This window comes from Ictalurus punctatus, chromosome 12, assembly GCF_001660625.3.
Source record: "Ictalurus punctatus breed USDA103 chromosome 12, Coco_2.0, whole genome shotgun sequence".
Lineage (NCBI taxonomy): Eukaryota > Metazoa > Chordata > Actinopteri > Siluriformes > Ictaluridae > Ictalurus > Ictalurus punctatus.
Genome location: NC_030427.2, coordinates 11,412,230 through 11,424,430, shown reverse-complemented (window position 1 = coordinate 11,424,430; position 12,201 = coordinate 11,412,230). Strand labels below are relative to the sequence as shown.

General features: G+C 41.4%; 1 protein-coding gene across 1 annotated transcript in view; it reads left to right on the top strand.

The window, feature by feature from the left end:
• The first annotated feature begins 290 nt into the window (after nt 1–290).
• Nucleotides 291–12,201, top strand: part of LOC108272395 (voltage-dependent calcium channel gamma-2 subunit) — a 67,577-nt gene continuing 55,666 nt past the window's right edge. The window contains exon 1 of the mRNA XM_017480787.3: nt 291–1,973. Within this exon, the coding sequence (XP_017336276.1) occupies nt 1,763–1,973 (211 nt within the window). The 5' untranslated portion in view covers nt 291–1,762. The remainder of the gene's footprint in view (nt 1,974–12,201) is intronic.

The following is a 12,201-nucleotide window of genomic DNA, read 5'->3' as shown; positions in this document are numbered from 1 at the left end:
ACAGACGCACGAGCAGCGGGTGGAGGGTGAGGTGTGTGTGTGTGTGTGTGTGTGCGCCCTGGGGGGGGTTCTCTTTTGGCAACACACTTACTGTAGTATTAAAAAAAGGGGGGGGGGGGGGGGGGGGGCAGAGAGAGAGAGAGTGAGACAGAGAAAGAGAGAGAGAGAGAGAGAGATAAAAAAAAATATTAATGACTGATTGGTTACTGGACAAGGACCTCCCGACACCCCCCATCTCTCTCTGTCTCTCTGTCTCTCTCTCTCTCTGCGCGCGATCCGGTCTCGTGCGCGCGCACTGTGCATTTCTCTCTCTCTCTCTCTCTCTCTCTCTCTCTCATCCCCCTCCCTCTCCTCTCTTCCACTTGTATCACAGTGTAACGAAAGAAGGCGAGAAGCGAAAAGCAGCGGCTGGAATTTTTTTTTTTTGACGTTGCTCGTTGTGGCTTCTATTTATTTATTTATTTTATTTTATTTTATTTATTTATTTGTGGGGTTTTATTTTTATGCATCATTCATTTCGGCGCTGTTTTAACATTTCGTTGTTATTTTCGTACATGGCGCGGGAGTCGCGCGCGTTCGACGGTCACGGTTACGCTGTAACGGATTCGGATTCGGTGAAGCGGGGCGGAGCGGCGCGCGGCGGCGGCGGCTCGTGCTCTTCGGCCCGGCGGCTCCAGGACGCCTGATGCTCGCCTCCCAGGCTCGGAATTCGTCCCCCTGTTTTTCCTTCTTATCCTCTTCCTCAAGACCGGTTTACACGCCAATGTTCGACGGATTAAGCGCCACTTATGGAAACTGGGGACCAAAATTTTAGAAAAAAGCTAAATTAACACCGGTTCTTCATTTCCCAAGCTGCTTTACTTGTTCATTTTGCTGGGCTCATCATGGCTCCTTGATATTTGCTTCTCGTAACACCAGCCCTGATTTATTTTTATGTATTTCCATTCAAGGACCTTTTTTTTAATGCTTTAATTTCAGGTCGGTGTTTGTGTATTTCAGTGGTCTTCCTGTCATTTCTCCATCTCTCTCTCTCTCTCTCTCTCTCTCTCTCTCTCTCTCTCTTTCCTTATGTTTAGACGAATAGATGTTTAGAGTCAATAGAGAGACAGAGAAAGACGAGTGATTTTCTTGCCATTGCCTATTACAAATGATAGGCATCACTCATAAGGATTGAAATAGCTTAAGCATTTCACCACCAATCACCAGTCTGAGTTTATAAGTGGTCTCATCTGTTCCCCTTAAAGCTCAAATCCGTCATTCCCATTCCCACAGTCAGAATGGAATGGACTGTAATGCCAACCATCACCTGAACAGAGGAGGGTGTAAGCTGGGATACACGTGTCCAGATTTGAAAGGATCAGATGCATTGGATCTTCCTTAAGCACTGACTCAGTTTTTGATAGTTGGGTTGTTGCTCCAGATTTCCTTTTCCCATTGTAGAAAAACCACCGATTGGCCCAGTTTTGTATACATCTTGACATATTCCACTTCTGAAGTTGGTCATCACAGTGTTTGTGAAGCCAAAGGGCCAGATAGTCACCACTTCGTTGTCTTCCTACTTTGGTTGAATCCATCTCGGCCATCGTCAGACTCATCACCATTGCGAATTTCTTTTCCCACAACCCTCTCTGCCCACGTAGCCTAATTCCACCTTTGCTAAGGTGCACCATTTTCTGCCTTGGTGTGGTCCTGTAAATTTACAAATATTTATTTCCTATATGTCAAGAGGAAAGGGGGTTCCCCTTTCATAGAATGCGGAAACATGGGTCTCTTTGACCGCGGGGTTCAGATGCTGCTGACCACGGTGGGCGCCTTCGCTGCCTTCAGTCTCATGACCATCGCGGTCGGCACGGACTACTGGCTCTATTCACGAGGAGTGTGCAAAATAAAGACTAACAACGAAAACGAGACCAGTAAGAAAAACGAAGAGGTGATGACGCACTCTGGACTGTGGAGAACCTGCTGTTTAGAAGGTAGGACTCTCCATAGTTTGTTGTGGCGCCACTTTTAGATGTCAAAGGTCTGATATGAAGCGTAACCTGAGCGTGACATGCTTTGACTAGCAATTATGTTTGATTGTGGGCCTGATGTCCACCAAGACCCTTACCATAATTGACTGAATTACCATGATCATGATTCTGGCTTCATCACAGTCAGATGTTTTCATTTTTAGCAATATGCATAGGTTGCATATGGAACGTAAATGTAATGTTAATACTCCTGTTACATATGGGTTGTAGATCCCACATCTGCCTAGTCTAAAAGCCATAGAACATGACTTCTCCTTGGGTCTGGCTAGGTTGCCCGATTTGTATGCAGATTATTGTTTAATTTTCTATGTGGAACAGCCTGTTTTCTCTGTTCTGGGGGCTCAATTAAGGATGTCTGACATCAGATTCAATCAGGGGACGACAGGCACGTTGCTCCTCAAATCATCGAGAGCAAGTGACACAGGCCGAGCTGGGCTGTCAGACCATCTGATGCCTCGCGCACACACAGCAGAGAGAGGGGAGGATGGGTGCAAGGGAGGGAGGGAGGGAAGGAACAAGGAAGGGAGAGAAAGAGAGAAGGGGAAAGGCAGGAACGAAATGTTACCAGCTGTTCAGATGTCAGCCTGGCACCTGGGCCTGTTCCACACCTGTAGTATATGACTATCACCTCTCCTTCAACTGTAATGGACCAATATTAGTGCTGAATAGAACTTTTTAAAGAGTTGTTGACATTAACAGTCAAAGAGATCCAATATCCATGTGGTCTATTGAGAGGTGATGGGTCAAAGAGAGAGAGAAAAAAGTGCCCATGGGAAAGCCTTTAGTGCCTTTATGCATGAGGAATCCCAGGGTATACCTGAATATAATTCATCAGGTGCCAGCATAAAAGTTATCTTAGTGGTGTAACATATTTGTTCGTCATAATATACGAATAATAGCAGATGTAATAACGCGTATTCCACCCAAAACCTTTCATTGCCTCATTCGACTCAAATACCCATAATGCTTTACCGAACTTTAGCTGTGCATACTAGAGATTCCCAGGGCTCCATCTGAGTCAGCAGTTTGCAGTCAGTGACTGCCTCGCATCGCCTCTGCTCGATATCATTTCCATTGGTAATGGCCTGTTCTGCGCTAAGTTATGGCCGAACTCAAATCAATAAAGCCTGACCTGTGGTTAACTCGCAGCCTAAACGTTTGCTGTGCTGAGTATCACATTATTAGAACAAAGTTTCACATGTGCCTTATGGACTGCTTTCCAAACTGGAGCCTTATAACTATCAGTAATGTTTTACACTGTGATGCAGCATTATTGAATAATCTATTCTGATTGGTCTGAAAGTGTTGATCAATTTTCTATAACAGCAGGTAAGACATTAGTTCCAGTTGCATATATGTATATATATAATTATGATCTACATACTATATATAATTTAAATCCACTTGTTCTAATACATTGTTTCTATAGTAACAAGGACTCATTTGGCAAATACGCCACGTAAATGGATTCATGAAAACATGTATAATCGTTAATATGACAAAGTTTTCTGTGAGACAGTGTTTATTTAACATTTTTGGAAGGAGTCTCCGGTGTCAGTGCCTTGTAACAGCCAGAGCTAAAGCTGTGTCTCTACGCTTTCTGCCTAAGGAAACTCTTCAGGGAGAAGGGCTTTGCAGGTTCTCAGTAACTGACAAGTTGCACAACTTTTTTGTCTTCTTTCTTTTAACTTCCAGAGAGAGAGAGAGAGAGAGAGAGAGAGAGAGAGAGAGAAAAGAGGCTGGTGAGGGACTGACTTTATAGCTGCTATAACATAAGTAATAACTGGAACAAATATATTTCAGAACAAATATGAACAATCATTGCCATTGCTGTGGTATTAGAAGAAGAAAACACTCTGGGATGTACTGTTATTGGAAAATAAATAACTTTGGGATGGTAGCAGTAACCCTATTTTTCATTGGGCTGTATCACATGAGTCCATCATGTTTTATCCCTTACTAATTGCATGTGTATGTATTTATACCTCATAATACGGTGCATAGCCACTGTAACACTTTCAAAGTTTGCAATCACCTCAACACTTTACACATCATTTTGTACGCTATACGTAGATGTAGACTTTTAATTTTAGGACATTATTTTTTTGTGACAAACATTAAAGTAAATGATAAATGATAATTTATAGTAATATTTCTGTTAAGTAATATCACCTAACAGTATCCATCTGAAGATGGGACAACTCCTGTTGTAGAATTGGTCTGAGGAATTCACTGGGAAGTTTTGTCATTTTATCACATAATAAAATTGAGAAAATATCAGTTTGAATGTCGCTTTTCATGCCATGCTATGCTTTTACATATTGATAAAAAGTTACATTGTTGCTTGAATGCAGCGTGACACAGTTTACAGTTTAGCAGGTGCAGTTATGTTATACCTTCTGAATGAAGTGTTGCTGGTTTTTTATATTTTTTTTTTTAGATTTTTCACCCTGATTCTCTCTATAATTTAGTCTTGGTCAATTCCCACCCACCAATAAGCCAAATGAAGCCAGCTAACCGCATATTTTTTAATTGCTGCTCACACTGCAGTGTAACCCATCTGGAGGAAAGCGCTATCCGCCTTCTTCTGCATACACAAGCTTCCAGATGTCCACGATTGGCAGCTCACTGTGATTGACAAGGGGGAGAGATCATGCCACCCCTCCCACCCAGAGAGCACGGCCATTTTTGCTCTCTTGGACTCCTCACCACGGATGGCTGTGGCATTATCTGGATTAGAACTCACAATCTGTGGACAACAGGGCAAATGTGTTTCTGTTGTGCCACTCGAGAGCCTAACATGTTGCTGATGTCTCCTCCATTCTCCAACCAAATATGAAACAAGATTCGTTCATTCACTGGGACACGGGGAGAACATGTGACAATTCTACACAGACAGCAAACTGAGCTCAGGATTATACCAGTGATGCCACCCTTGCCAGCCATTAACTGTCTTCCAGGTTAGTCTCTGGCAAGACATGATTCCCTTACATGTAATGTAGTAAAACAATAAAATGTCAACTATATAAAAAAGAAACACCAAACACAGTCCAGAATAGAGAACAAATCAAGAGGCATAATAGGTTTTAAGCAAATGTTGTTGCAGTCTTCCATCAAATCATCTTCTGATCATCTTTCTATGTGTTGCTTTCTTTCCCAAGTGCCATTTATTAATCAATCTGATAGCCAGGCAGCTTAGTGCCAGTGTGGGATGGGAAGAGAGGGAGTGTTTGTGTGTGGAAAAGCCTATTTTGTCGCTGGTTGATTGACCATCTGTAACAACCAGACGTATCGTCTAACTCTGACCTGTTTGCCTTGGGGTCAGGCATGTTTTTGTTTGCATGTGTGTATGTGTGTGTGTGTGTGTGTGTTGAGGGGTAGGATGGTCAAATTTATGCTGGGTTGGTATTTGATAGTCTTAGGGTGCTTTCACACCTATTAATCCATTAAGCAGAGTCTCATTCAGAATAAAATTGATACTTTTGGTTCGTTGACTATTTGTATTGATTTGGTTTCACACTACACATAATTAAATAAACCATAAAGCAAAAAAAAAAACATTGGCTTGAGGGCTGTGTATGTCTGAATATGTACTCAAAGAACTCTTTCATTCACTGGTGAGTGAAAATATGGCGATGGAAAACGAAAAACAAACCTTTACCAATTGAGTGTAGAAACACAAAAGTTACACAAGCATGGAGAAAACTCAAGAAATTGCTAGATTTGTTAAATAAAGTGTTTATTTTCTTTTTTATGGTTATTAGTCCAAATGTCCAGAACACATGGTATTTTTCTAGCAGTACAGCTCTGTCCATTGGCTCAGTTTTCCTGCTAGCGCTTCCAAAAAATGTCACCCGTAACCTAAAATACACGTTTGGTTCACTTCATGCATTTGAGCCAAGGAATCGCTTTCTCACTGCAATTGAACCACAGCTTGAGCTTGCTTGGAACTCACTTGGAAGCTAAGACGCTCTCGGACTAGCTTGGTTCAGCTTTCGGAGCAGTTATTTTGGTTTATTATGTGCAGTGTGAACCAAATCAAACAGCCGACGAATCAAAAGTATCAATTTCGCTCTGATTTGGACTCAACAGACAAATAGGTGTGAGCCTGCACTTACCTTTTATTTCAATGTTTGATTTTCATCCACGTTTGGTTTCTAAGGCAAGTACTATCAAAGTTAGTGTGAACTGGAGTTGACCTTGGTGCACAGTCAGGCTTGGGATGGGAGCGGAGGCCATTGTGAGACGCCAGCTAGTCTTGGCGATCGTGCATCACTAGGCCAAGCTAATATCTAACCAAGTGTTCTAGTCTTTTAGTAAATATCATGTAAATGATGTGAGAGTGGAGCCTGTTGTTCTTAATGTGTGTGTGTTATAGAAGACTATGAGGCCTACCAAAGAGCCTGCGGTGGCTGTCGGAAGCAGTTGGTGATGAGAGCATCTGCCTGGTTTTGTGTGAATTGTACCGCGATAGCCCCATCCTCGCGTTTTACATCAGCCTCATAGCAGGACACAACACGTGGATGTCAGCTGTATTGATTCATAGATTTTTGTTTTGTGTGTGTGTGTGTGTGTCTGTGTGTGTGTGTGTTCAGAATGTGTGGTTTGTGCATTAGTCTGAATAGTTGTCAGGTCATGATGTGTCTATGTGTGCCTGTCTAGACAGTAGTAGGTGTGTATATGCATGTGTGTGTTGTGTGTAACAAAAATCTATAAGTTAATAGCTATAAATGTGAATTTTAATCTGTGCATACATAATTCTTTTCATTTTCATAACATGATAGTAAGCTATTTTATCACAGTGAACAAGAATGATTAATGATGATCTCTGTCTATCTTGTTTAAAAACATTGTAGCAAAAACAGCTTCATATTAGGAAAAACTGTACATGCTGTGGTGTGTTTTGCCATCACTTTCTAGCCTTGCAGCTTACGTAAAAATAAAACTCAATACTGAAAAAATGATCAAAAAGCAAACAAATAAATACAGCTAACTATCAAGTTACAAATTCTGTCTTTTAGGTTTCATTGTTTTGGCTGTGATAGCTAGCTAAATATAACCATGGGAATGACATCCATTTATTTATTTTTAATGATATTATCTTAGCTGTGTTAGCTAGCTAAGTGTAACAGTGAGAATGACTTTTAAATCTTTTGTTTCTTCATATAATCTTATCTCTGCTAGCTAGCTAGCTAAGCTTTCTTATCTTAGCTGTGTTAGCTAGCTAAATGTATCCATGAGAATTATTCAGCTAACTAAACAAAATGAGAATGACTTGCACTTTTTTCTCTCTTCATATCGTTTTAGCTGTTTTAGCTACAGCTAAATGTTACCATGAGAATTACAAATCTTTTCTTTCTTCTTATCACCTTAGCCTCAAATCTATTGTTTGTTCATGTCATTTCGGCTGTGTTACCTAGCTTAATGTAAAAACAAGAATGACTTACAAAACGGTTTCTTCTCATCATCTTAGCTGTTTAGCTACCTAAACTTAGCAATGACCTCTGACAATCTAGTCAGTTAGAACAGTAACATAAATGTACATGTGTGAACGTGTTCTTCGGTAAGAGTAGCAAATCTCTTCAATATATTTTTCTAACGTTCATGAAACTCTCTTCCTCTAGCTTTTAAACTAGGTTCTGAAACTTATCTCAAAAATGTAAATAATTCAATGCTGCCTCTATAGCTGCACTGAGCTAAGGAGTATATTTTGAAGTATCTATGCTAACTATGCCCGTTGAATTTCACGGTGTAAATTGTATACTGATTAGCAGACCTAATCCACTGTTTTTCATAAGTGGCCCTCCATCTCTCTATTGACTATAAAGTTTATGCCAGAGTGTATGTTTTTAACTTAATTATATTTCTGCTTCTTCACAGTGCTTCACTCTTTCCAGGTTGGGTTCTTCATTCACTCTCAGTCATTGTATTGTAAGGATGTCTATAAGAGACAAGAAATTCCGTGCTTAACTAATGACATATATGTAGATACTCAGTAGTCCTTTTGCAGTGGTTGTGTCTTTGCTGAGGAAAGCTTTGTTTAACAGTCTTTGAGAACATAGCACTTCAGCACTTTTCTTTCTGTTTTACACGCCATCAGATCCCTAGTCTTGTACCTTCCATGGAGCAAACAAAAGCACACAAAGACAATCTATTATTTACCAGCTGCTATCTGTCTGCAAATGCACTTTAAGAGTTCAGGGATCCAAGAAACAACAACAAAAAAAAATTAGCCATGCTAAAGCGCCCAGATGGTGCAACTTCATTTGCTCTCCTCCGTTTTGTCCCTTCTCTCTCTGTCTTTGCCTGAGGCGTCCTTCCATCATGCCCCGCTCTGCCCTGACAGCTACAGGGAAGTCTGCGGCTGTGGCATTGATGGAGATGAATGGAGGTGATTAGCGTCCTGCTGGTGTGCACCTGGCCAGGGCACGGAGCTCACCCTCTCTCTACAGAGAGAGGGCATTATGGGGGCAGCAGCCAGACGGAGAAGGCCTGTTGAAAGAGATAGGCCTCATGGTGGAGGTGAACCTGATGAATGAAGTGGGACTAGTGATGCAGCTAAAGGAGAGAGAGTGAAGTTCTGTCTGCTGGATGGTTAACCTCAGGAGTAGTGGTGTTGAGAATGATGTAGGAAGACTTATGGTCTTTTGGTAGATGTGATGGGATAAAATGGGACTGCAAAAGTGGGCATGGTGGAGGAAACAAAGCGCAATGAAAATATATCTCGTTGGTGACGTGAATCCTAAGGAGTATTAACTTCTAGAGGAGATGGGTTTGGTGTTTGAGGTGGTCTCAGGAGGAAGTAGAACAGGCTGTTGCAGCTGGATCTGATATTGAAGACATGCCTGAAATAGTAGCAATGGCGAACCTGGTGGAAGTGGGAATGGGACTGATGAATGAGGTAGACGAAGGTGGTGAAAGGGTAGTAGGGCTTAAAAATAGTTATGGTACAACAGAGTCTCACGTTAGAGGTGGTAAGCTATAGTGTTGCGCTCTGTGTAGGATATTGGAATCATGGTGGATATATGGTGGAGACTGGCTTCATTTAAGAGTTGTGTCTAGTGATGAAGGTGGGCCTCAAGAAAGAGTAGGTCAAGGTGGTGCAGCTGGTGGGCCACATGGTGGAGATGGGTCTGGTGAATGTGATGTGACTGAGGGGATAATAGTGGTAGGCCTGGGCAGAGACACACCTGGTGGAACCGCTGGAATACGTCTGGATAAATACAAGAGGCTCACAGTAGGTATAGACCTTGTGGTACAGCTGGGCATCATAGTGGATTTCAGCATGGTGGACAATCTGGGCCCCAAGGAGTAGTTGTGGTAAAGCTGGCATCATGGTGGAGTTACGCAAGGTGGACAAACTGGGCCCAAGGAGTATTTGTGGTACAGCTGGCATCATGGTGGAGTTGGGCATGGCAGACAGACTGGTCCCCAAGGAGTATTTGCGTAACAGCTGGCATCATGGTGGAGTTGGGCATGGTGGACAAACTGGGCCGCAAGGAGTAGATGTAGTATAGTTGGCATAACAGCGGAGTTGGGCACGGTGGACAAATTGGGTCTGAGGGAGCACTAGTGTTGCAATCCCACAGCTGGTGCCACCATTTGGCTCGATCAATCAGAGCAGATGTACGGGCTGGCCAGGCATGTTTTTAGCAGTGATAAAGTGTACAGTTGGTCTATTACTTTCAGCTGTTTATAGCTTGGGAAAAAGAATGCAGTAAATCGGCTACCAATACAATGCATTTTCCAGTGTCACTAAATCTGGGCATCTCTGTTGTGAGGTTAAAACACAATCCCAGATGCTACTGTGATCCTGCCATCAGATGGCCGGACCTTTAGTGTTACATCTAATAGCAGGGATTGCCAATCTTTTTTTGGCCACAGACCTTATATTAAGGACAAATTTCTTGCTACCCAAGCCACCTTGGGATGCATCAAAGAGATAATGAGCAAAACCAATACACCAGGCATGGTGTGTGCATGTGTCAACTACACTTGATGTGGAGTATTACTTCTGTGCTTCCTTGCACTGGTTTGATTAGTATAATGTGTAACTGTTTGTACAGACGCAGATTATTTTAAACATGCATTACCACTGTATATGATCGCATAAGGTTCATTAATCCAAAGAGATTTTGAGACACACTGCTGCCGTAGATACAAACCTATACTATACAGCCTAAATTTACAAATATAACCCATGTGCCGTCTAGACATACAGTGCGCTCCACTAATATTGGCCTCAGTAAATATGAGCAAAGAAGGTTGAAGAAAAAATACACAAAAATGCTCTACTCTCGTGGATATGAAACAATTGCAAACACAACACAGGTTAAATATATGAGTGCCACAATTATTGGCACCCCTATGAATTTATATGAGAAAAATATATTTGAAGTATATTCCCATCAATATTAAAAAAAAAATTTAGTACACCTGGATGACTAGGAACAGGAAATGTTCAGCCATGACTTTCTGTTCCACAGGGGTGTAAATATGAGTAACACATAGGCCAAAATCCCCTTAGTCATTCATAACAATGAGTGAGAGCAAGGAATATAGCTGTGATGTGCGGCAAAAATGTTTCTGAGCTTCACATAATGGGGAGTGGCTATAAGAAAATGCCCATTTCCTGCCATGGCCATCCCAGTCCCCTGAATTGAACCCCATAGAAAACCTGTGGGGTGACCAGGAGAGGCTACCAGTGTGGACCTTGAAATTTGAAGGATCTGGAGAGATTCTGTATTGAGGAATGGTCTCAGATCCCTTGCCATGTATTCTCCAACCTCATCATGCATTATAGGAGAAGACTCAGAGTTGTTATCTTGGCAAAGAGAGGCAAAGTATTGACTAAAAGAGTGCCAATATTAGGGCACTGTTTTATGCTGCAAAATAAAGCATAAACGCTGTGATCTGTAGTGATTCTAACTTTAGATTCCACATGGGGTGATAAAGACAAGGTTGAGAACCAATGACTAATAGATAGTGTATACAGTGAGAGTACAGTGTGTACAGGAATTTGAGAAAGCACTTTGTCCAGGACATTCAACTAAAGCCTAGCATGCATGAATGGCCTATTTAATTCCCAGACATTAAATACTGTAAATATTATACAGAAAGATTTGGTTTGTCATAGTAAGAGTGTGTATATGTTAAGGGTCTTTAGTGTGCTAAATATCTGCATCTGTATTCAGATTTAAACCTTCATAAACTGAAGATTCTTTTAAAAAATGAGCCCTATGACCCACTATGTCCCTTGAAATGCTGGAAAACACTTGGGGGAAAACAGAGGTAGAAATGCAGGCAGTGTCAGCATTGTCTGGTGAATTTTGCTCGGACAGTTCCTCATCCTCAGGCACATCGCTCAAGTTCATAATTAATCTCAAGTAGAGATTGGTTCATATATGTTTATACCTCCATCCATCCATTTTCTGTACTGCTTATTAAACTGCTAAACCCTAAGCCACCGTGCCGCCTTGTTTATTTAGCTGGTTGTGTTTCCCAAAATCTAAACCTGTAGCCTAATTTATACCACTGCTGCCTTGACCAGGCAGTTAATTACTAAGGATGAATGAATGTTGTACCATCATGTTAATGAATGTAGTATTTCTTTGTCCCACAAGCTTCATATCTGACTGCTCACTTGCAACTTCATGAAAGTAGAAACCTCATACCACCCGTGGGATTCCAGTCCCGATGCACACCTCTAGTCTCAACCAGATGCCCTGTGAATCTTTCTGAGAGAAAAAAAGCCAATAATTCACATTCTGTTCATATTTGAATCTGTTTAGAACACATTATCTTTTCATTCTGAGTAATGTATTCGTATTCAGTTACATCCCTTTAGTCCTGACTGAACGTTTGTGTGTGTGTGTGTGTGTGTATGATTATGATTAGAACACAAATCTGATGAGGATTATCCAGTAGCACTTTGCTAGTCTAGCTAATGGCCCAGACATAATCTATGTTTAGCTTGTTATTTTAAACCAGATTAATGGTACAACAGTACACACACACACACACACGCAGATAAAAAGATCATGACACAGTTACCATATGTATACATGTCACGCTGCACTTTGTGTTCATAACACTTCTGGCAGAAACAATGTTTTATAAAGAGTACTTGTGCTTTTTCGGAATCTTTTTTTTTTTAATATATTTTTTTTAT